Genomic DNA, 27,458 nt, shown 5'->3' with positions numbered 1-27,458 from the left:
ACTCGGACTTGACTCGGTGGCGAATTGAAAGTGACTCGACTTGACTCGAGTCAAAACTAGAAAAGTGAGATTGACTTGTGACTCGGAGCCTTGTGACTTGGTTACAACCCTGCTCGAAGTGCAAGGGCCCAGACACTACCAAGACCGAGACGCTTAGAAAACGGCATAGGCAGAGCTTTTCCACAAGATGAGTTCGTCTTTCAGCCAGAGTGCTAGCCCAAATATCGATTTATTAGCTGCTGAAAACCGTGGTCATGGTCATGGTCAGGTATCGTGCGCCGCTCATAGTTCAAAATAAAATATGATCATGGTATTTCTTGTTGTATTTGTACTTATTTACTAAAATAATGCTTCGTTTGTGGTCACCATGCCCATCGCCCATGTTAGTCAGCACGTCGTACTAACCAACCATCGTAAAGTTTTAAAAACGTGTTTGCCTAACTGCGTGGCCTATTTTGTCTTGATATTGCATTATTGCGACCCGCGGCCTCAACATTAAAAAGTGATCTGCATGCCCGTTTGAGCTGGCGACCCCTGTTTTCGGTGGGACTGATGTTGCAGTCATGCCTACGAGTTCTCGAGCAACAGTCTCAAGATGAGGAAACGATTTTCCCATTTACAGTAACTCAAAACATCGCAGTCCATGCTTTCATGCTCTGCTGGAACATATTTTTCCACTTCGTCCTGCAATATACTTTCTTTGGTTATATCTGAAGCAATCATCCTCACCGTTCTTCATCCAGTTGAGGACATGAAAGTGACCAAGTCTGTGTTAACTGTCTCTTTTTATTCGCTGCTTTTCTGGTTGTGATCGCAACTAGAATGTTGTTTGCAGACTACACTATGCCAGCATGGCCATTATTCGTCACAATAACTACTATGATCATACGGTGTAAGTAATCCGACGGCGGCTCGACATTGCATTTTTCTTTCCCTGCGCGAGAGGGATAGTCTTGTCAACTCGCTGCAAAATGCCGCGGACAAAAGCATTTTCAGTGGAACAATAAATTAGATTAGAACTAAAATTAGAGCATGGAAACATTCAACAAATTAGATTAGAATTAGAATTAGAGAATGATAACATTTCACAAATTAGATTAGAATTAGATTACAGGCATTTCGCTCCAATTTAGTGAAATTAGGCAAATTAAATTATCTAGTTGTCCAAGTCTGATTCTAATTCTAATTTAATATGAAAAAAACTGCAGATCTAATTCTAATTCTAATCTAAATTGGAAAATGCTGTGTATCTCTAATTCTAATTCTAATCTAATTTGAAAAAATCGTGTATCTCTAATTCTAATTCTAATCTAATTTAAAAAAAAAACTGTGTAGCTCTAATTCTAATTCTAATCTAATTCGCAAAAGCTAAAAATTTTCTAGTTGTCTAAGTCTACTTATCGGAACGAGTTAGCCGACTATCTCGACTAAAGCCAATTTTTATCAGAATAGGGGATCTTAACCCGCATTCACTAAGGTCGGGTGGAGTACGGAGATAATGTAGTGTTACGATACACAACTGCAACACCATCAATGGGTTGTGATTTAAAGCTCGATTCCACCTCCAAATGTAGTACCCTTCGGGCAATTAAGATTTATCGAGGCTCCCTTTTGTCATGTGATCCGCGGAAGCGGTGTACCGCAGGGGCCACCAACCTTCTTCGGCCAAAACCTACTTATTGAGTACTGATTAATGCGACGGGCAGCCAGTTATTCCCGCCGTTTATCCGCGCTCAATAATATTTCTTTCCTTAAACCAGTGGTTCCTAAACTTTTTCGGCTTTTACATTGTACTCTTATAATTGAGACAGATTTGGCCGGTGTATTGTTATAAAGTCGACTACAAGGCACAGAAATGAAAGTGTGAACGGCCTCACTTATATTTGTTTACATGAAATCCTTAGAAGTATTGTTAAAGCGAAAGCTGATTTCCATACAATGTATTCATGATCTGCAGCACGAAGTCTCGTTTATGAGTTGGTTTGAATTGAACCAAAGAATTTTATCCAGACATATCTGCTCCGTTATGATGAGGAATAAGACATTAGCCTATCCACCGGCAATGCCGCACTGCGCGCCAAAGCGTCGATCTTCGAATCGAAACTAGGGAATATATATTACATTCACGCTAAGCCTCCTCCTGGGCGAAGACGAGCAACGCCCTGATCGAAAATTGAGTTCGTATGTTACTTAGGGTCGACTAAACCATGTTCAACTGGTGCTCATATGCAGGACTGTAACTGCTGCACCCCAAACCCCCAATTAGCGGAGCGAGCTCGAAGGTGGCCCGAAAATATTTCGTGAATTGGCATATATTATAGGGTATTTTTGGAAAATTTACGACAATGATCCTTCACCTCTGTTTCGATCCGACTGTCTGTTGCGAACCGTTATATTCTTGTTTCCAGCTTCAAACTTCACGATAGGGTATTTGAACTCCAGGTTGATCATCTCCCCATTGGCCAATGAAGCCGATTCTAAAGGATAGTGCATCTTGGACATTGGAATTGAATGATAATTGTAGTTTGCATTATCATAATCTTGCATTTGCATATTCAGAATTGTCTTCTTGCTTAATAATATTCCAGTCAAACGCAATATCGTATTCTCGAGGTTGTAGTTAGTAAGGTGGATATATATGAGCTTTACGAGACGGCACTAGCGTACTGCGCATCTTCAGACATGTATTTCTACGACATCAAGTGAAACTAAGAAAATACCGTCTTTGCATAATTTCGAATACAGTTTGACTCAATTCTGTAAATCGAGTGTATTTAATGCGTTAATTTTTAATTTTCTATAGTGTCACGAATTCGCGCGAAGCGCGCAAAGAATAGGCCCAAAACTATCCTATTCATTCCTCATTGAAAAAATTACAACATAATTGGAGCCATAGTCCCTTTCGTCCTGTGTCTAATTAAAAAAACAAAATAAGTTAGCTCGTTATTTTCCGTATTGGTAACATGGCACAAAGTTAAGCATGCTTTTTTCTCGTCCGGGATGCTGTTCACTGAAAATAGAGCAAGTTCACTTGCGATCTCGTTGACTTGAATTGATGAGGTTGGAATGTTTTGTCATTATATGACTTGAAAATAAAATAAACACTTTCACTGGAGGCGTCGTTGTGATGTAGGCTATTCGGCACGACGTTTGCCTGCTAAGGAGAAATTTGGTCTAGTGGCCGTCGCGAGCCCAACAAAATTATCTTGCGAACTAAATTTTTGGCCCGTCTGATTTAGTTTGAAAAATGAGAGTGAATTTATATGTCAATGAGAGGTTTGAACATACTTACAGCCAAAAAAAAAACAGACAAATGGAACAGACGCTTGGAAATAAGTAGTTGACTGCTTGACAATTCGGATATTAAATATTTGGTAAATCCGGTAAAATTATGAAGCAAAATTCCACCACCTCCGCAATAACATATATTTGCCCAACGACAATTAATTCCAGAGAGAGAGGAGGGAGAGAAAGAAAGAGAGATTATTTATTTTCATCCAACCGAAATACATAACAAGAGGACGACTATGATAGTGGTGCAGAAAATACGCGTGCACAGTATTCGGTATCAGATAGGAATGATAGATACGATCTTGGAGGTCAACTAGTCTGAACACACCCGCATCAAACAGATACGCCTTGTAGAAGGAGGACGATAATCATCACACTGCGTAGATTTGAATATACACTGTAAAAAATCTGGTAGATTTACTGGGAAATCTCTGTAAACTTTACCACGAATTACCGGTCGCAGCCAATTACTGTGTGTAGCTTGTCATTTTACATTTTGATATGTAATATTACCTTAATATAGCTGTAAAGTAAGTTACCAGAATTTCTTCGCAAAATTACTGACAGTTACTCGTTACTGCAGTTTACCGGGCTATTGTCAAAATTGATTAGCTTCAAAATCGCTGCAGCCAATGTATACGTAGAACTGAATGTTACTGATATATCATTCTAGAGGTGATTTGACCTGATTGAACCTCGTTTGCGAGACTGGGGTCTGTCATACCGAAATTGTTGGCCCTAGTATCAATTTAAGCTTAGTAGGGTACAAGAAATAACTGACAATCGTAGCTAATGTGGTACACCGTAGCCATATTATATTATAAGGCAATGGCTGTACGGCCAGTCTTGCTGGTTACATTCGTTGTCACGGATAAGGCTGATAAGTTAGAAAATTAGTTCAGGATGTATAATATTGCTCGGGGAAACTAGAAATATCAGCACCGCATGCTCAGCTGACCATCTGTTAATGGCGGACAAGGCGACCTGTAATAGGTTACATTAGGTGACTGCTTTTTCTGAGATTCGTAGTAAACAACCAACGCACAACTGTGACATCACAAGCAGCGTCTGGTTAGGTAAGTACAGTAAGTAGTGAACAACACATGGAATATATATCAATTTATATGAAATTAGATGAAAAAAGGGACTAAATGCAATGATAAATGTTTCTGTATGGAAAAAACGACCCAGATCAAACATTATAACGTGGTCAGTAAATATTATTGGTGTCATGTGTCAGCGGATGAATACCATTTATTTCGAAATCGTTCGAGTGTCGTCTGGCCAGTGGCCATTAATGAGATTTGAGCAAAGGGTGGAGCGAAGCTTTTTGTGCTTGAAGGAAGTGGACACGATCGTTGAAGATTCCTAGGAATGCTGAATGCAATACGCATCCTAAAAGGTAATACAGTACTACATAGTATTTGTTACCGTGAATATCTGACTCTTCACACCAGCCCTCGATGACTTAGATTTCATGATTGATATATTTCATTCGCCGCATTCTCTGTTCTATTTTGGGATATTTGTCGACTTATATAGTGACCACATACTCCGCTGCGGAGGAGTTGAAACTGTTGGCTTGGTAATGTCATTTTCGGGCCATAGTATAGATATGTTTTCATCCACTGCTGGATTTGTTTGCCACACATGCCACCTTAAATTAGGAACCTTTTGCTTCAATACAGAGATAAAGTCATGAATCTCTGCTATGTCATGTAAAAGGCGGAGCCGTCATCACACAATGTGCCAGTACCGGTACTTCAAAACATGTTATATTTTTGTTAGCCTATTTGTCTTAGTATTTATAATGTCATGTCCACTGTCCAGGTTAGGAACTTTGCTTTATATAGCGACTTACGCATGAATTCTTTTTAGTGGAACTGCAAGATACTACTTACGCAGAAGGAATGAGAACGAGAAAAAGAAACAATTGGAAGTTTGGCCGATGGTGGAATTAATTCACGCTTTCTTGAGACCACTCGTGTTACTGCATGTCTCCTAAAGAAGAATTAGACCTCCAGCAGCAATATTTTTCCATCGATAACCACTTCATCGTGATATCATGAATTAATATTATTATACAGTTTGTTCCAATGTCGTTTTGGGGATGTGAAGAAAATGTTGCGATATTTTTGCATCGGGTTGCTTTGCGATAGGTATGGATGTACGTGAATTTACAAGCTGGTATGTAATCCTGATTTACAGGGACAGCATGTAGGTAGGTATAGGCGGTAAAATGACAGTCTCGATCGCAAATGTACAGGAGAACATGTAGATTAGATATACCGGAGGTGACTGTAACATTACAGTCTGGCGTGTAAAGTGAGAATACCGGACGAGTGTAAGTTAAATTTACGTTGACTAACGGTAATGTTAGATTACCACGAAATGTCTGGCTACCGTGCTTCCAAACATTTCGCGGTAAATCGAGGTTTTTATTTTTTACAGTGTAGTATCAAAATAATGATGATTGATGCTTGATTAAGTGATAGGGTTACAATACGTCCCCCGTTAGGAGGAATTGTCCGCCTTTATCGTGTTTTTGAAAATGTCCTCCGAGGACGCATAAAACTCTTTCTTTTTAGCGATTCGTCCTCATTTACAGCTTTTATAACTAGGATAATAGACAGGTTCGACTAAAAATCGGCTTGAATGACGCTAAACAGGTAACACGGATGTTGCAGCGAGTCATTCGGGAGTCGAATGAGGGTGACGACCTGTTTTCAGTCAATGGCACCAATTTTTCTGCAAAAATAGCTAAAACAGAACTTTTCAGTCTTGTTCAAGTAACTAACTGATTTGCTAAAACTGTCCAACTTTCCCGATTCCAAAATATGATAAGACCATTAAATGGCCATGCTCATGGTTAAATGGAGTTTTAATGTCGCCTTTACTCGAGTAAGTATATGTTTCACAACGGGCAATTTTAAACCCGTCAAATAAAATAGGGCAAATTCCACATCAAATTATTAGATCTTGACGCTTGTAATCAACAATCGTTACCGATCTGTTAGCTCTGGTAATATTAAGGGTAGCTCGCAATATCCGTATTAAATAGATGGTTGAGCGAAGCGCACCAATTTTTTAAATATACTAGTGGGAGGCACAACAACATATCTCCTGGTATGCATCAATATGAATCAAGCTCGGTACCTATTGCATAGATCAATTTGCACCTTTTGACAATCCCTGCGGACGAATTAATATCGTTTCCACAACTACTTACTTACTTGAGTATATTTAAAGTCAGTCAATTCTACTTCTACTTCAAGTAGTTTTAGGCTGCTAATGGAAGAAGTATTTCTACTCGTACTTGAGTAGAATTTTCCGTCGCTACTTCTACTTCTACTTGAGTAGCTTTCTGGACTACTTGGACCACCTCTGCATCCGTCACATAATAGATATGTATGAATTAATATATAGATATTTCGATATTAGCATGAATAATAGCGATTGGATGAATAATAGTCAAATCTACGTGACAAGGTATAGTAGATTCAAGGAATGAAGGCTATGTGATATACTTCTTCGAAGTCGCAGTGTTCTTTTACTGTTACTAGTTACTACATATATATTATATAAATGAGCTAACCTCGAGTCCGGTCCTCTGGACGCCTGTTCCCTGAAGAAAATATAAAGAGAAAGTCATTACTGTTGCACTTACTATGATTGACATTAACTTCGAAGAAATCGCACCGAATAGTCGTGTTAAGTATTTGCGAAAAAGGACTCAAAGTTACCATTGGTTTCAAATCAAAATATCACTTCTTGGAAGAATGTTGCGTCAAGTGTGGTTCATGATTTGAAACTACATAACTATGAATGTCGACGTTTTTCTTCGGCCAAAACTAGCAATATCAGACTTAACTCTGTCCAAGGCGGAGTGAGAACATGTAGCGCTCATTCACTCATTCACTCATCGAAAATTGTTTCAAATTCTTGCGAGAGGTCGATCACAAGTTCGTGATTAATATTATTGAACGCACTGTCATTACTTTACGTCTATGCATGTTAAGTAAGTATGTACAGATGGTTTTGGAGAATTCAAAACTTAAAAATGGATCTGATAGTTATCTGCCTGCCGAAAAAACTCGTTGTGATGGGAATTTCATCTCACGATCCTTGCAGAGTTTTAATGTCGCGAGTCGCGGTTTCTCGAGTAATTGCAGTGTATACCGGATAATGATTTGTAATTTTGAAGACGTCAAATAAACATGGAAAATTCCACGTCATACCATTAGAGATTGACGCTTGTCCTCATATAACTCTTAACCGGTCTGGTCATATCAGTGATGAGCATCGGAAGGTCTTGAATAGCCTTCTGAGCGGTTTTTGCACAATTTTGAGACAATCGGAGTGGATTCGCATTCTATTACATATTGTGTATCGGATATTTTCGGATAGTTGTAACTTTTGCTCGGAATATTTTCGGATAATACTGACCAGTCGTGACTTTTGACTTCAGGGTAAAAAATCAATGTTCCACTACCAATGTTCGACTACCAAACGTGGACATTAAACACGTTCTGATAGGGCTGGAAGCTCTGATAGACGGCCACGCAAATATAAATCACCTGAACCTAACATTAGCCTTTTTAAAGACTGAGCTCTGCTGAGATGAACAATTAGGATTCGGAAAAGTTGTTAGATCCAGATTTTTCTGATTCACGACAGCATTATTTGGATTCACGTGGATTTTTGGTTGAGACTGTTTGGATTCGGAAGGATAGTTCCTCAGATAATTGAGATGCCGGACGGATTTGGATTCTCAAGAATCAATATCCGCTCATCACTGATTCCTATCCCTTACTATGAAGGGCAGCTCGCAATATCTGTATTAGGTCAATTTTAGGAAATAGGCATACGTATGTTCAATTAAAGAAAAATTAATATTAGTTGTGGTGAAATTTCATGTTCATTTTATCTTGATTTATCTTGATTTATCTTGATTTTATCGTACTCTCCCATGACCACTATCCCTTTTCAATCGTAATACTAAATCAATCGTAAGTCACAACCAAGTTAGCAGGACCGCCAATGCCGCACCACAGTCAAACGTTTTCCTTGCGCTTCGAGCGATTTAGCGTTGTCAAGTAACTGCGTTTTAAATATGGGTACCCGTTGCGCCCAAGCAAAATATACGCATTATTTCTAATTAAAAAAAGGCAATTCAGCTCCGGCCATTACCTCTCCACGACACATCAAAGCTTCAGGAGTTTCGGCCAACATACGAATTCGCAAAATGTGTTATGAAATGAAACCTTAGCCGAAATTTACATCAGCACGTTGGTCGAAACTATCAATATAAATATTAAATTGCCCATCTTTAATAGTCGCGGAATAGTCCTGTGCTTGCTATCTGAAGTCACCATCTCCCTCAGCTCTACCAATATATCTAATCACCTGGGACACGTTGAAAAATTATTACCAATATATGCAATTACCAATATTACAGACGTAATTCAAACCATAGTATGAACATTTTTCGCACCTGCCGCGATAATGCACACTAATGGGCTTATTCCTCACTCACAGCATACCGTGATATTCTGTTGAAACTAGCAAGGCTCATTGGGTAGGCGGTCTTGTGGGCGAATCCCCCAAGAAGTTTGGTTTATGATGCTATGGGGGGCCCGAGACCAACGTTGTCTTGGGAGGCGGGGCCCTACTTTTCGGCCCTGCGTAAGGATGGCTATCACCATGAATATTAGAGGGCCTTGTACAGTGGTTCTTTTCGTGGTCCTTCTTTGAACTGTCACTGACCCCCGCGGACCCCCGAGTTTTCGTTGATGTTAAGCTCTTTTAATGTGAACTGTGCAGCCGTCATCGGTCTTGTGTATATATTAACTGTAGGCTAGTGATAAACAGCAACAACATGACTCGTATTGAAATTAACATCATACTATTTAAGTTGAAATTGGGAAGACATTTCTTATTTCAAACCGAATTCAGTGGCTGCACTTCTTGAAATACACCACCATGTCTCGAGAATTCGCACCGTCGAATTGACATGAACGAGTGGCGAATGCAATAATAACGCGCAGCGCTTCGACGCCACCTTGGGTCTGGTCCCAAAATATAAGGCAACAATATAACGTCGAACGTAGTCTGTTTTATGTAGCAGCTCATTATGAGGTTATTCTGAAAGCGTTTATGTATAGCACTAGATAAAATGGATTTTTTTTTTTGCAAGCAAATCTATTCCGAAACCCCAACAAAACATATCTAAACAGCAATATGTTTTATAAGTAGGCAATTCGCAATTTGGCGAATAAAATGAGTTTGTTCATGCAGTGAAATATTTCGTCTCAGACGGCCATTCTGTGTACGGGAGTTCCTAAATTTTAGGAGGTATGAAGCGAAACTGTTTCACGGATCCCTGAGTTGAGAACCACTGGCCTAGTACATAGACACCAATAGTGCGAGAATTTTTCCCTCCAGGAAAACTAAAAGGGAGTCAATAGCTCTACGTCTTAACAATATACATACACAAACGTTCGTAGTGGCTAGATAACTCATATAGATCATTATCTTTGTTTCTCGTGACGCAGGATTTCTCGTAGCGCTAGCCGACTTGATCAATCGAACAAATAGTGCTAGAAATCGTGCCCCAAAAATCAATAAACGTTGGTATGTAGGTATAACGGCGTGGCGTGGCGTGGCGTGAACAATATATTCCGTTAAAGTAGGTTTTCGATTTCATAATTGCATAATTGCATAATTGCATTGTTATTGTGTTCGTGCATATAGTTGCCAACATCCAACATAGGCAGTGAGTAGGTTTGTGACAAAACCTAAATGAAACGTCAGCTAACCATCGCAATGGTTTGCAGAAACACTTTCGATATATACCAGGTCATTCTCAGACCGATTAAGCTAAACTACTATTATGCAAAGCTAACCAGGAGTCGAGTTGTCCTCATCCGAGTCATCCTGGTTCCGGTCGTCCCGACGCCTGTTCCCTGAAGTCAAGGAAGAGAAAAGCATTAGTATTGCACTTATTATGATTGTGATTAACTTCGTAGAAATCACTCTGAATAGTCGTGTATTTTCGAAAAAGGACTCAAAGCTGGCGTTGGTTCCAAATCAAAATCATGTATTGGAAGAATGCGGCAAATGTGGTCCATGGTTTGAAATTGACTATATGTCAACGTTTTTCAGGGTTGTAACCAAGGCACAAGCCACCGAGTCACAAGTCAATCTCAGTTTTATAGTTTTGACTCGAGTGAACTCGAGTCATTTTCAATTCACCACCGAGTCAAGTCCGAGTCCAAGTCAGCGAAAATAGGGTCGAGTCCGAGTCACGGTATTATGACTCGAGTAGAGTCCAAGTAATTGTGTTGACTGCTCAGATTCCTGTTCATGTCATATTAAACCCACTTTATATAACTATATTTGGTGATATCGTATGGTTCTCATTTATAATATACTAATTTCCCTCACTTTTAGCAGTTTCTGGTCGCATTTTCAAGTACCAGTACCAATAGACGAAATCCAAATAGTGTGGTTGCTATTCTATTCTTCGAAATTACAATGAAATGTCGGTCTTGGCGGTCTGCGTCTCGAGTCATGTACAATGAATTGAGTCCAAGTCGAGTCAATACAGAAATTCACTCGAGTCATGTACAATGAATTGAGTCCAAGTCGAGTCAATACAGAAATTGACTCGAGTCGAGTCGAGTCATTTCCGCAGTTTGAGAAAATGACTCGAGTCAAGTCGAGTCATCAGAAAATCGTGACTCGAGTCTGACTCGAGTCATTACAACCCTAACGTTTTTCTTCGCCAGAAAGTAGCAATATCACACTGAACGTTGTCCAAAGCGGAGTGACAGCGTGTAGAGCTCATTCACTGATTCATTCATCGGAAATTGTTATAAATTCTTGCGAAAGGTCGATCACAAGTTCGTGATAAATATTGTTTGGCGCACTTTCATTGCTTTACGTCTATGCATGTTGAGTGAGTATGTACCGATGGTATAGGCCTGCTGGAGAATTCGGAATTTAAAAAGGGACCTAATAGTTATCTACCTACCGAAGAAATTCGCTTCGACGTGAATTTCAACTGAAGATCATTGCAGTGTTTTAATATAGCGTTTACTCGAGTAAGTGCAGTGTACACCGTATAAAGATTTGTAAAGTGTAAATCGACTGCGCTGCGACACTAATGGTGGTTAGTTCGAACCCTTGTTCGGGTTAGTTTCTATGTGTCGGAAGTGAATCTGGGCTCCTCATCGCTGATCCCACCGTACTAACGGTGTCTTGAAAAAGACCAGAAACCCAGTAAGGCACGATGCAAAACGTTGACATCCTATGGTTAGCATTTGGAGAGTGAAATGAAAGTGAACGATTGCGAAGCGCTTGAAGAAAGCTGCAAATGTCAACGATACTGAAAGATACAAAAATGCACTGACACTGAACTGTATTATCCATGTCGTGAGGCACAAGGCCGAACAAGGCTATAAACGACAATAAATCCTTGAATTGATGATAATAATAATAATACCTCGGATAGCGAACGGCTTTTGCACAATTTTGAGACTGTCGCAGCGGATTCGCATTCTATAAAAGATTTCGTCTCGGATATTTCGGATCGTTGTAACTTCTGCTTCGAATATTTTCGGGAAGTACTGACCTGACGTAGCTTTTGACTTCAAGTTCAACAAATAAATCTTCCGCTCGACAACTAAACAGGGACATTAAACACGTTCTGATAGGGCTGGTAGCACTATACAAAGTGGCTCTGTCAAACGTCCAAGCAAATATAAATCATCTAACCCTAACCTTAGCCTTCGTAAAGACTGAACTCTGCTGAGATGAACAAGTAGGGTTCTTCGGAAAAGTTATTAGTGGGGCGATTTTATTTAGACATGTCAAAAGAAGTCAATTTTTTTCAAAATTGTACTGTTAGATCAAAAATGTCAAAATGGTTTACCAAGTCAAAAAATTTTTGCAACTTGCATTTCGCTTGTGTCGTATATTTTGCACTGTCGGTTAACTGATCATTGGACATTTTAGAGCTAGTAGCCTACTTAATAGGCCTACGTAATCAGTACATCTGAAGATATGCTGGCTGATGTGACAGACGTTGAAAAATGAGTATCAGTGAATTTTGGAGTTCTATTTTTTTCTCGGACTTTGGCGTCGATCACATAATAGATATTTATGAATTAATATGGAGATATTGGGGGGATTGTTGTGATTTAATAAGTGCTGATTACTGTAATTAGTTTACTTCGCTCTGCTCATTCTTTTCGTACCTCAGTTGCTTATATCTGTGTAGTGGAGTGCATGCTTTAGTTGCTTGAAGTTTATTGTAGCCTAATTTCAGTTAATAAAAACCTAGAAAGCTGTCAAGCACTTTCGTCTTCGTCTACCTACGCTTTCCTCGAAAGATCGCTACAATTTTATTAACTGAAATTCGGCTACAGTCGACTCTGGAATGGCTTTCTCTCAAGAGAAGCATATCCGCGTGACGGTTCTAGATTTATTACCGAGCGCTCAAGACTCTTCGAAGGTATTCAACCAATGGGAAATAATGTTGTCGAGCTTCATATCGGTTGCAGAGTCTTCTTTGCTATCGGCCAGCGTCACGAACACTGGACAAGATTCCAGCAGCGGCCGCCCCGTGGTAGTTTTCGTTAAGTTGACTATTTTGATTGGTTATATATCTCCAAAATGTACCATGTACGCTGCGATCGAAGATCCTGGCACGTTCGAATTTGCCATGGCAGACCTAACCAAGTTATATCGGAAGAAAAGAACATCATGTATGCTCGACATTTACTCGCAACTGCTAGGCAAGACTCTTGGTGAGACCGTAGCCGATTTCTCACAGAAGTTAATCGCTATATCTCGCGATTGCAATTTCGAAGCTGTTAATGCAGAGGTGCATACGATGGAGAGTAGTGAGGCTAAGGAACTTTGTGCCCCGCCAATCAGAGAGCGCCACGTCATCCTAATTGCCACGCCCATTTTCATACCCTAAGGGTACATTCATCTGCTACGTCATCTGTGCCACATCATCAAGCGCCACGCCTATAGTGCCACATCATCCATCCATTGCTATATCATCGCTGCATTGATTGCCGCATCTTGATACTTTTCTCAGATATTCTATTTTGTGTATTTAGGACTAATGTCATCCGTCCATATTTTTAGACTTGATTTTATGTGTACAAGTTACGGTTTCTGCAGTCTCCACATTTTACGACTTATGATTTCCACGTCAAAACTTACCTTGGCTAGAATCGACGGCATGATTTTTGTGATAAGGACCTAGGTAACATTCAGAGTCTGCAACGATTGTTTGGATATACATTATAGCAATACCCCACCAAACTATAGGCGGTTATATTACTCTATTGGTCAGAGATAACTCATCCGTCCACATTTTTAAACTTGATTTTATGTATACAAGTTACTGTCTCTGCAACCGAACTTCAACGTAACGATTTTTCAGTAAGCAGTTATGTTTCCATGCTACTTTTACTTCTATTTAACGGGTTTTCATAGCGATTTTGAGTGCAGGCAGATCGCGGTTTCGATTTCCGAGGTCTCCACATTTTAAGCCTTATTATCAGCTCGCAGTACAACCGCTACCCGTATAATGTTTGCATGTCGAGTATAAGGGTATTTAACTCGGCACTAAAATGCCAACGGACTAGCCGCAGGGCCCGGTTCTCGTCGCTATAATTAAACGAACACCTTCGCCGCAGGTACGCAATCCCCGACGTTATAATGATAGGGCCAAATTAGCCGCATGAAAGCGAGTCTAATGAATATAACGACAGACACCAAGTTAGTTGAAAAGTAAAACTAATCGTGACCGATGCAAGACGGATTGAAACAGCGCTTTCGCTCGATTCTTGTAGTGACGACATTTCATACGATTCAGTCCTTTTCATGTCACTAGAATAAGGGTGATTAAACCGACAGTGAAACGCCGCCGGCGTCTTATAACGTAATAATGTAAGCTGCGTCGGGTGCTGCTATAATGTTAGGAGCGAATATAGTAGAAAGTCCACGTCTACGCATACTACCGTAGTAAAACGCAATTCACGCAAAAGTCGATATTGCTTTGTGATGATTTTGATGTTGTTCCATACCGATTGGGAAGATAGGACTCCTAATTCCTTAACTAACTACATAATCTCTAGTAACGTAGTCAGACGCATAACGGAATTTACGCAAAATCGGTATTGCTCTGCGATAATTTTGATCACTATGTTTTGATAATAACTAGCTTCCGAGAAATAGATAACATTCATTATACGTTAGATGATACTTTTCCTTTATATTCTATTATGTGTATTTAGGGCTAATGCGACATCACTATGTTGGCGACAGGCCTGATTTGAACACACTAATTTTACAAATTAAACTTATCACCCACCACGAACACTCAATGAAGAGCACCCTGGAGCACCCTCGTAAATGCTCCACAATTCGTGACGTATAATATATACTGAGCATATAATAAGCTGACAAAACTGATACCTGAGTACTCCGAAATGTTCCATTGTCATAATGTCCTACACCTGTGAACCAATCTTCAAGTTGCGCATTCAATGTTTAGCTCGGTAATTCCGTTATTAAAGTTGAGTATGCATAGGTACGTGCTACGCTCCCGCAAAAGTCGGTATGGAACTGCGTTAGTTTAAAATTTGTTCAATCATGAAATGCGTAACAAAATTTGACATGGTGCATTGTCATAATAATGTCTTACAACTGCGTACCGAGTTTCAAGGTGGGGAGTCGAATATTAACATGGTAATTCCGTTATTAAAGTTGACTATGTATAGGTACGTGCTACGCTACGGAAAAAGAGATTTAGCCAAAAGTCTGTATCGAACTGCTTTGGTTTTAAAGGTGTTACATCATGAAATGTCTGACGAAATTTGGTATGGTGCATTGTTATTATGTCCTACAACTGTGTACTAACGTTCAAGGTGAGAATTTAATGTTTAGCATGCTAATTCTGTTATTGAAATTGACTATGTATGGGTATATGCTGTGTTCACGAAAATCAGATATGCGTAAAAGTCGGTATTCGACTGTGATAGTTTCAAAGGTGTTCCATCATTAGATGTGTGATGAAATTTAGCATGGTGCATTGCCATAAGGCTCTACAACTACGTATCAAGTTTAGAGTTGGTATTCAATGTTAAGCATGGTAATTACGTTTCTACCCTAATTTAATAGATTTCTCAGATATCGTAGCAACGGAACTGGCTTCAGCGAGCGGTTAAGGCGTTGGACTTAAGTTTCAATGAACAAGTGTTCACATAGGTTCGAATCCCACACCCACTACGTTTACGAGAATTAATATTTTTAGATTCAAATTTAGCGTATTGAGTACTTTTTCTGCCTTTTTCAGCGCATTAGAGACGTTTACACTATTGATTTCATGAGCTTTACTTAAGTTTTATAAATTGACGTAAAAGTAGTCATTTCCGAGTAAGTAAAACGTTCGTATTGTAGGTTCATTTCTGCTTAATACTATAATTATCATGGAGTTGAAGCAGTCCAATATCAAAAACACCCGAAAGTATTTGTTGCGTATAGCTAAAACCTAATTGAGTACTCTGAAGAAGTACAAGTAGCACAGTTTGTGGTATTTCTATGACATCGAAATTTAGCTAACCAGAACTTATACTTGAGTACTCCGAAATGTACAAGTACTTTACCTTTACACGACGTTTCTGTAAAATGAATACTGATTTTATTAAAAAATAAAAAAGCACGAAAAATTACATTTTATCCCAAACCATCAGAATACTAAAGTAGCTTATCGCGTATATGGACCTAATACTAAAGTGTTTATGATTTCAGTTCGCTTCAACTTCATGACATTTTCAGTATTAAACAGAAGTATAAGCCTAGAATGCTAACTTTCTTCGTAAATTGCTACTTCTGCCTTAATTTAACGGATTTATCCGAGATCATTGCTTTACTTAATCTCTCCAAAATGTGCATTATACTAGTACGTCACCATCGAATCCCTCTGGCTATAACTACCCGATAGTATAATTGAGCCAAATACTCGAGTACTAATTTTAAAGTAGCTTAGGTATCTAAATGAACCGACGGTCAGTAAACCATTTCGAAGTGCAAGTACAGGAATATCATAGTTCTTGAACCGTGCTCAATGCTCAATAGACCATTTTTGCTATTTTTCATCGCCATAAGTCATTCTGGACCGCGTAAACGCATTGTACGTTATAGATGAAACTTATGCAAATCCCCGGAACGCAACAAGAAAAATCGTATGAATTTGTAAACTACTTATTTATGACATAATAATAATTCTACTTGTACACATTTTCACATTTTATAACACTTTAAGTAGTACTTGAAAGTTTTGTCAAGTTAACAGGTTAAAAACTTATACTTGAGCACTACGAAATGTACAAGTACTTTACCTTTACACGACGTTTTGTAAAATGAATACTAATTAAAAAATAAAAAATAAAAAAGAGCGAAAAATTACATGTTATCCCGGAACGCAACAAGAAAAATCGTAGGAATTTGTAAACTACTTATTCGGTAAACTACTCTTTACTTCACAAAACAAAGTTACAAAAGTAAGCAGATTTATATGAAAACCCGTTAAATAGAAGTAAAAGTAATAACAATGCATCATACCAAATTTGATCGCAATTTCATGATGCAATACCTTTAAAACTAACGCAGTTCTCTATACACTTTTGCGTAAATCTGTGTTTCGCTAGCGTAGCACGTACCTATACACAGTAAGCTTCAATAACGGAATTACCATGCTAATAATCAAATCCCCACCCTGAAATTCGGTACGCGGTTGTACGACATTATGAAAATACAACATACCAAATTTCATCAGACATTTCATGATGTAACACCTTTAAAACCAACGCAGTTCTATACCGACTTTTGGCTAAATCTGTTATCCATAGCGCAGCACGTACCTATACATAGTCAACTTTAAAACGGAATTACCATGTTAATAATCGGCTCCCCACCTTGAAACTCGGTACGCAGTTGTAAGACATTATGACAATGTACCATGTCAAATTTTGTTACGCATTTCATGATTGAACAACTTGAAAACTAACGCAGTTCTATACCGACATTTGCGTGAAACTGTTTTGCGGGAGCTTAGCGCATACCTATGCGTAGTCAACTTTAATGACGGAATTACAGATGTAATTAGGTTTCAACACTTTTACAACGATTCTTCTTGCTTCCTATAACATCGCACTCGAAGCCCTCGTTATTAGGCTATGATCTCAGCCTGAGCTATGTCTTGAAGCCTACGGGACTTTGCAAATTGTTTCGATTTATTCTATACCCGTTTTAATTTAAGGAAGCCCATTTCACTCAATGTATCGATGCCTACAGTATAGAGTATACTCTACAAAATTTTCTGATTAATTATCCCTATGTTAATTTACCATAAGACAGACAATTTGACTCCTAAAGTCCGAAATACTTGTTCGCTTGAGCTAAGCCGCAGCGCCTGGAGTGGAATTTTATAGTTCTTGTAAAAAGTTGTTTATACACAATATATGTTTAAGGTAAGTCCTACGCATTCATGATTTCGTCCGAGTTTGTATTTTAGTAATATATACTAATACCGCGTTTGTAACTTGTGCAAGTAGGCCTACAGGAATATCATAGGTAAAGTCTCTGTCTTGCATTTAGTTGCCGGCTCTGAAAGCAAGCAAAGTTTGTGGTATTTGCGCAACATCGAAATTTGTACACTTCACGCGGGGCCTACGATACTTACGGCCTAATATGGCACATTACACTTGCTGGATATAAGAGGCCGACACTCCCAACCAGACATCACGACTGACTCAATGATTGCTTGCGATCTCACCTCTCGATACCAGACGCCTCGCCATACAAGTCTAATAAAGTATTATAACAGACAAAATTAGTTCTTTCAGATGAAACAACCCAATTAAGAGCCAAGTGACATCGTCGCAATGTATTTAATCGTTCAGGTAGACTTGAATCGTGATCCGGATCTCGTAACATAGTAAAATCGAGGTATGTAGTTTAATTACTCACTCACTACTCTATATGTTGGTGGTGGTCATACCCTGCAAACTTTTTTGCTGCGAACGTAGTGTTTCACCTTACATCAGTTGGTTCAATGTATGTACCGGGTTGTGAAAACTGTCGCTGTTTTGAGTATGTGTCACAATCAATACTAAATACGAGAATTCGTTACTCGTCGAAACGCCGCAGTCAGACATCGTTAACAGCGATTCCGTGTATGGCAATCTTGAGTTCAATTGCGGTTTTGTGATGTCAACCAAGCGGCTGTGTTTCTGCGGTGTGAAGACTGAATTCGTGTTGTTTCCCCGCAATTAGAGTGCGATGTCTATTTCACACCTAGAGCAATTATAAAACGCATCTTCGAAACTTTTGGTCTAGTTCATCCGCTTGCATTTCGAAACGGACCATCACGACAAGACTCTAACCCACCACATCCGAGGTTTCAGTTGATCATATCGAAGAATATCATGTCCATCCGTGTTACCACCCACAGATTTCGCCATCCTCACACGGTAGTGCTAAGACACAGACAAGATGCGGTGGTGGAAATATTGAAAATGAGAAAGCAGACCTTGGTGTCATTTGATTTGGATTTTACACCCGATGAACCCACCATTCGTACTGCGCATTGGGATGAGGATTCTATCATTGATGTCGAGGGAAAGGAGATGTACAGATTTGTTGGTGTCGTGAATATTCAACGAAAGTCGGGGTATATGCTTGTGCATGGTTCGCGTATTTGACTATGAAGATATCGCTATACATAACGTGCTGTTCACCGTATCGATAGCACCAACGAATATCCGTGAAAGGGTTGTAATCTCGGTGAAATAGTGTGCGACACATTTTTTCACTGTAAAGAAGTACTCGTACTTTTTCAGAGTATACCAAGTAGGTTTTTTGCCTATACATACACCAAATACTCTCAAGTCCTTATGATATCGGAGTGCTTCAACTTCATGATAATTATAGTATTAAGCAGAAATATATCTGGAGTACTAACGTTCTACTTACTCGGAAATGACTACTTCTATCTTATTTTGAAGGATTCCTCGCTCGACGCGTAATTTTATGAGGTTTTGAATAATATCCAACATATAGGCTCACTTTGAAGGGTACTTCGTAAAACTCAAATATTGCACAGTGAGAGTTCGCAAACTCTCGATGTATTTTTGGTATTTTTATTGCGGTAAGTCATTCTGCGGCGCGATAATGCATCGTAGGATATAGATGAAACTGACACCGCTCACCAAGGCCACTGAAAGGAAGTACATTTCAACATTTTAGTAGCAGTGAATTCCTAGTAAAGGACAAGAAGTGATGATTTCCGAGTGAGGTAAAAAGTAAGTATTGAAGGTATAGTTTGCTCGAAAAACCGACAACTCTGAAATAGAACTAGATGCAGTGTAAGTAGTTAATCACTTGATTAAGTATAGCGCAAGCAGGCCAAACCTATACTTGAGTACTCCAAAATGTGCAAGTACTTCGCTATCGACTCACTCCACGTAAAAAGTGACTTGGTTTTAGAGTATTTTATCAGTTCTTGACAGTTTCAGTTTTAGACAAAATTTGGAATAAAAAACTAGCTCATTCACGAATTCGGAAATCTTTTCTTTAACCCGTACTTGAGTGTAGCAAGTAAATCTCATTTATTATTAATTCTACATGTACTTGTACACTTGACCATGTGGTATGACTTACATAATTACTTTTCGCTATATTTGAAGTCTGTCAAATAGCAGTGTATGTTACGGTGAGCTTCTATTCGTTCTGTTTGATCATCTTGACTAACGATATTCATTCGACGAGCTCTTCAGTGATAGTCCTGGGACTTGGAACAGTGTTATATGACATCATAGCGATACGAAGTTACGACAGTTTAAAATTATCTACCAGGACACCAAATTTCGTTAGTTCATCACCACCTTCAAATATCGTGTTACACAAATATTGTGTATACGGGATAAATACATATATGCCTATATGTTGTTGCAATCTTCAAAAAAGTACCTCCCTCAGTAAGCAATTGCTCGTAGGCTATGCATACAAATGAGGACAGTTACATCAACGAGTGGTAACTTGTTGTATTATGTAGCTAGTAATTAGTGCAAGTAAGTCCGCAACTACTGTTCAAGGCCTTTTCCTCGTTTTACCAAGCATCCTCGTAAGGATAGACAGTCCCAATCAGCTAATGTAAGTGTGTACTGTGTATGTAAGTATGAGGGGTCTTATGCCGCTTGACGAATGAAGTTGATCGTCTATTCTATTCCGAAATAATCAAGTTAGTGGTTTTTGACAGGACCTCACCTCGTAGAAACTCCAGTAGAATAACTTATAACTCGTCACGTTTACTCAAGTAAATCTAATTTGATAATCAAGTAGGCCTACTGAATCTTATTTTTCCAACGAGCTCAAATTTAGCTCTAACTTATGAGAATAAATATAATAACTTTTCACGTTGTAGTGTAATTTACAGCGTGAGCCAAGTGATTTCATAATTAACACAAGATAAATAAATAAATTACTAGAGTATTATAAGATAATCGTGTCATCCGCCTTCGTATATCATAAAAGAATACCTACTGCAGGCGATTTGTAATTATTTGCGCTGTGTTTGATTAATTCAATCATGTTGCAGTGTTTTTTAATAGCGAAACTCAGCATAATCCAAGTAATTTCATGATAAACACAAGCTAATTGAATGAATTAACATTAAAGTAGCTTGAACTTACGTTTGTATCACCTTGACAAGTGGTATTATCAGACATGAAAATGATATTATCACCTAATACCAGAAGTTAACACACGTCAATGTGGTTCGGAATTCACGAGAAATTGGTTACTAAGAGAAGTATATTCTTGTATACACAATAGCGGAGAGAATCTTTAAAATGTAGTTAGCAGACCGATGGGTATTTGAGTTGTACAAGCATAAAAAACATTCCCGCGCGCGTCTTAGGATTAGGTGTTGGGGTTAGAAAAAATTAGGTTTATGAGCGCGCGCGGGAATGTTTTTTATGCTTGTACAACTCAAATACCCATCGGTCTGCTAACTACATTTTAAAGATTCTCTCCGCTATTGTGTATACAAGAATATACTTCTCTTAGTAACCAATTTCTCGTGAATTCCGAACCACATTGACGTGTGTTAACTTCTGGTATTAGGTGATAATATCATTTTCATGTCTGATAATACCACTTGTCAAGGTGATACAAACGTAAGTTCAAGCTACTTTAATGTTAATTCATTCAATTAGCTTGTGTTTATCATGAAATTACTTGGATTATGCTGAGTTTCGCTATTAAAAAACACTGCAACATGATTGAATTAATCAAACACAGCGCAAATAATTACAAATCGCCTGCAGTAGGTATTCTTTTATGATATACGAAGGCGGATGACACGATTATCTTATAATACTCTAGTAATTTATTTATTTATCTTGTGTTAATTATGAAATCACTTGGCTCACGCTGTAAATTACACTACAACGTGAAAAGTTATTATATTTATTCTCATAAGTTAGAGCTAAATTTGAGCTCGTTGGAAAAATAAGATTCAGTAGGCCTACTTGATTATCAAATTAGATTTACTTGAGTAAACGTGACGAGTTATAAGTTATTCTACTGGAGTTTCTACGAGGTGAGGTCCTGTCAAAAACCACTAACTTGATTATTTCGGAATAGAATAGACGATCAACTTCATTCGTCAAGCGGCATAAGACCCCTCATACTTACATACACAGTACACACTTACATTAGCTGATTGGGACTGTCTATCCTTACGAGGATGCTTGGTAAAACGAGGAAAAGGCCTTGAACAGTAGTTGCGGACTTACTTGCACTAATTACTAGCTACATAATACAACAAGTTACCACTCGTTGATGTAACTGTCCTCATTTGTATGCATAGCCTACGAGCAATTGCTTACTGAGGGAGGTACTTTTTTGAAGATTGCAACAACATATAGGCATATATGTATTTATCCCGTATACACAATATTTGTGTAACACGATATTTGAAGGTGGTGATGAACTAACGAAATTTGGTGTCCTGGTAGATAATTTTAAACTGTCGTAACTTCGTATCGCTATGATGTCATATAACACTGTTCCAAGTCCCAGGACTATCACTGAAGAGCTCGTCGAATGAATATCGTTAGTCAAGATGATCAAACAGAACGAATAGAAGCTCACCGTAACATACACTGCTATTTGACAGACTTCAAATATAGCGAAAAGTAATTATGTAAGTCATACCACATGGTCAAGTGTACAAGTACATGTAGAATTAATAATAAATGAGATTTACTTGCTACACTCAAGTACGGGTTAAAGAAAAGATTTCCGAATTCGTGAATGAGCTAGTTTTTTATTCCAAATTTTGTCTAAAACTGAAACTGTCAAGAACTGATAAAATACTCTAAAACCAAGTCACTTTTTACGTGGAGTGAGTCGATAGCGAAGTACTTGCACATTTTGGAGTACTCAAGTATAGGTTTGGCCTGCTTGCGCTATACTTAATCAAGTGATTAACTACTTACACTGCATCTAGTTCTATTTCAGAGTTGTCGGTTTTTCGAGCAAACTATACCTTCAATACTTACTTTTTACCTCACTCGGAAATCATCACTTCTTGTCCTTTACTAGGAATTCACTGCTACTAAAATGTTGAAATGTACTTCCTTTCAGTGGCCTTGGTGAGCGGTGTCAGTTTCATCTATATCCTACGATGCATTATCGCGCCGCAGAATGACTTACCGCAATAAAAATACCAAAAATACATCGAGAGTTTGCGAACTCTCACTGTGCAATATTTGAGTTTTACGAAGTACCCTTCAAAGTGAGCCTATATGTTGGATATTATTCAAAACCTCATAAAATTACGCGTCGAGCGAGGAATCCTTCAAAATAAGATAGAAGTAGTCATTTCCGAGTAAGTAGAACGTTAGTACTCCAGATATATTTCTGCTTAATACTATAATTATCATGAAGTTGAAGCACTCCGATATCATAAGGACTTGAGAGTATTTGGTGTATGTATAGGCAAAAAACCTACTTGGTATACTCTGAAAAAGTACGAGTACTTCTTTACAGTGAAAAAATGTGTCGCACACTATTTCACCGAGATTACAACCCTTTCACGGATATTCGTTGGTGCTATCGATACGGTGAACAGCACGTTATGTATAGCGATATCTTCATAGTCAAATACGCGAACCATGCACAAGCATATACCCCGACTTTCGTTGAATATTCACGACACCAACAAATCTGTACATCTCCTTTCCCTCGACATCAATGATAGAATCCTCATCCCAATGCGCAGTACGAATGGTGGGTTCATCGGGTGTAAAATCCAAATCAAATGACACCAAGGTCTGCTTTCTCATTTTCAATATTTCCACCACCGCATCTTGTCTGTGTCTTAGCACTACCGTGTGAGGATGGCGAAATCTGTGGGTGGTAACACGGATGGACATGATATTCTTCGATATGATCAACTGAAACCTCGGATGTGGTGGGTTAGAGTCTTGTCGTGATGGTCCGTTTCGAAATGCAAGCGGATGAACTAGACCAAAAGTTTCGAAGATGCGTTTTATAATTGCTCTAGGTGTGAAATAGACATCGCACTCTAATTGCGGGGAAACAACACGAATTCAGTCTTCACACCGCAGAAACACAGCCGCTTGGTTGACATCACAAAACCGCAATTGAACTCAAGATTGCCATACACGGAATCGCTGTTAACGATGTCTGACTGCGGCGTTTCGACGAGTAACGAATTCTCGTATTTAGTATTGATTGTGACACATACTCAAAACAGCGACAGTTTTCACAACCCGGTACATACATTGAACCAACTGATGTAAGGTGAAACACTACGTTCGCAGCAAAAAAGTTTGCAGGGTATGACCACCACCAACATATAGAGTAGTGAGTGAGTAATTAAACTACATACCTCGATTTTACTATGTTACGAGATCCGGATCACGATTCAAGTCTACCTGAACGATTAAATACATTGCGACGATGTCACTTGGCTCTTAATTGGGTTGTTTCATCTGAAAGAACTAATTTTGTCTGTTATAATACTTTATTAGACTTGTATGGCGAGGCGTCTGGTATCGAGAGGTGAGATCGCAAGCAATCATTGAGTCAGTCGTGATGTCTGGTTGGGAGTGTCGGCCTCTTATATCCAGCAAGTGTAATGTGCCATATTAGGCCGTAAGTATCGTAGGCCCCGCGTGAAGTGTACAAATTTCGATGTTGCGCAAATACCACAAACTTTGCTTGCTTTCAGAGCCGGCAACTAAATGCAAGACAGAGACTTTACCTATGATATTCCTGTAGGCCTACTTGCACAAGTTACAAACGCGGTATTAGTATATATTACTAAAATACAAACTCGGACGAAATCATGAATGCGTAGGACTTACCTTAAACATATATTGTGTATAAACAACTTTTTACAAGAACTATAAAATTCCACTCCAGGCGCTGCGGCTTAGCTCAAGCGAACAAGTATTTCGGACTTTAGGAGTCAAATTGTCTGTCTTATGGTAAATTAACATAGGGATAATTAATCAGAAAATTTTGTAGAGTATACTCTATACTGTAGGCATCGATACATTGAGTGAAATGGGCTTCCTTAAATTAAAACGGGTATAGAATAAATCGAAACAATTTGCAAAGTCCCGTAGGCTTCAAGACATAGCTCAGGCTGAGATCATAGCCTAATAACGAGGGCTTCGAGTGCGATGTTATAGGAAGCAAGAAGAATCGTTGTAAAAGTGTTGAAACCTAATTACATCTGTAATTCCGTCATTAAAGTTGACTACGCATAGGTATGCGCTAAGCTCCCGCAAAACAGTTTCACGCAAATGTCGGTATAGAACTGCGTTAGTTTTCAAGTTGTTCAATCATGAAATGCGTAACAAAATTTGACATGGTACATTGTCATAATGTCTTACAACTGCGTACCGAGTTTCAAGGTGGGGAGCCGATTATTAACATGGTAATTCCGTTTTAAAGTTGACTATGTATAGGTACGTGCTGCGCTATGGATAACAGATTTAGCCAAAAGTCGGTATAGAACTGCGTTGGTTTTAAAGGTGTTACATCATGAAATGTCTGATGAAATTTGGTATGTTGTATTTTCATAATGTCGTACAACCGCGTACCGAATTTCAGGGTGGGGATTTGATTATTAGCATGGTAATTCCGTTATTGAAGCTTACTGTGTATAGGTACGTGCTACGCTAGCGAAACACAGATTTACGCAAAAGTGTATAGAGAACTGCGTTAGTTTTAAAGGTATTGCATCATGAAATTGCGATCAAATTTGGTATGATGCATTGTTATTACTTTTACTTCTATTTAACGGGTTTTCATATAAATCTGCTTACTTTTGTAACTTTGTTTTGTGAAGTAAAGAGTAGTTTACCGAATAAGTAGTTTACAAATTCCTACGATTTTTCTTGTTGCGTTCCGGGATAACATGTAATTTTTCGCTCTTTTTTATTTTTTATTTTTTAATTAGTATTCATTTTACAAAACGTCGTGTAAAGGTAAAGTACTTGTACATTTCGTAGTGCTCAAGTATAAGTTTTTAACCTGTTAACTTGACAAAACTTTCAAGTACTACTTAAAGTGTTATAAAATGTGAAAATGTGTACAAGTAGAATTATTATTATGTCATAAATAAGTAGTTTACAAATTCATACGATTTTTCTTGTTGCGTTCCGGGGATTTGCATAAGTTTCATCTATAACGTACAATGCGTTTACGCGGTCCAGAATGACTTATGGCGATGAAAAATAGCAAAAATGGTCTATTGAGCATTGAGCACGGTTCAAGAACTATGATATTCCTGTACTTGCACTTCGAAATGGTTTACTGACCGTCGGTTCATTTAGATACCTAAGCTACTTTAAAATTAGTACTCGAGTATTTGGCTCAATTATACTATCGGGTAGTTATAGCCAGAGGGATTCGATGGTGACGTACTAGTATAATGCACATTTTGGAGAGATTAAGTAAAGCAATGATCTCGGATAAATCCGTTAAATTAAGGCAGAAGTAGCAATTTACGAAGAAAGTTAGCATTCTAGGCTTATACTTCTGTTTAATACTGAAAATGTCATGAAGTTGAAGCGAACTGAAATCATAAACACTTTAGTATTAGGTCCATATACGCGATAAGCTACTTTAGTATTCTGATGGTTTGGGATAAAATGTAATTTTTCGTGCTTTTTTATTTTTTAATAAAATCAGTATTCATTTTACAGAAACGTCGTGTAAAGGTAAAGTACTTGTACATTTCGGAGTACTCAAGTATAAGTTCTGGTTAGCTAAATTTCGATGTCATAGAAATACCACAAACTGTGCTACTTGTACTTCTTCAGAGTACTCAATTAGGTTTTAGCTATACGCAACAAATACTTTCGGGTGTTTTTGATATTGGACTGCTTCAACTCCATGATAATTATAGTATTAAGCAGAAATGAACCTACAATACGAACGTTTTACTTACTCGGAAATGACTACTTTTACGTCAATTTATAAAACTTAAGTAAAGCTCATGAAATCAATAGTGTAAACGTCTCTAATGCGCTGAAAAAGGCAGAAAAAGTACTCAATACGCTAAATTTGAATCTAAAAATATTAATTCTCGTAAACGTAGTGGGTGTGGGATTCGAACCTATGTGAACACTTGTTCATTGAAACTTAAGTCCAACGCCTTAACCGCTCGCTGAAGCCAGTTCCGTTGCTACGATATCTGAGAAATCTATTAAATTAGGGTAGAAACGTAATTACCATGCTTAACATTGAATACCAACTCTAAACTTGATACGTAGTTGTAGAGCCTTATGGCAATGCACCATGCTAAATTTCATCACACATCTAATGATGGAACACCTTTGAAACTATCACAGTCGAATACCGACTTTTACGCATATCTGATTTTCGTGAACACAGCATATACCCATACATAGTCAATTTCAATAACAGAATTAGCATGCTAAACATTAAATTCTCACCTTGAACGTTAGTACACAGTTGTAGGACATAATAACAATGCACCATACCAAATTTCATCAGACATTTCATGATGTAAC

General features: G+C 38.4%; 1 protein-coding gene across 3 annotated transcripts in view; it reads right to left on the bottom strand.

The window, feature by feature from the left end:
* The window catches only part of LOC145434951 (uncharacterized), a 42,134-nt gene that overhangs the window by 1,945 nt on the left and 12,731 nt on the right, over window positions 1-27,458 (bottom strand). For 2 of the 3 annotated variants that reach the window (XM_080312182.1, XM_080312180.1), the window contains 3 exons: window positions 10,197-10,256; window positions 6,887-6,916; window positions 2,358-2,477 (listed from right to left, as the gene is read on the bottom strand). In XM_080312182.1, coding sequence (XP_080168308.1) covers window positions 2,358-2,477; window positions 6,887-6,916; window positions 10,197-10,256 — 210 coding nt within the window. The remainder of the gene's footprint in view (window positions 1-2,357; window positions 2,478-6,886; window positions 6,917-10,196; window positions 10,257-27,458) is intronic. The other variant, XM_080312181.1, reaches the window with a different exon arrangement.

This window comes from Botryllus schlosseri, chromosome 3 (genome assembly GCF_051294905.1).
Source record: "Botryllus schlosseri isolate E-star chromosome 3, Bs_hap1, whole genome shotgun sequence".
Classification (NCBI taxonomy): Eukaryota; Metazoa; Chordata; class Ascidiacea; order Stolidobranchia; family Styelidae; genus Botryllus; species Botryllus schlosseri.
This window is presented reverse-complemented; position numbering and strand designations above follow the sequence as displayed.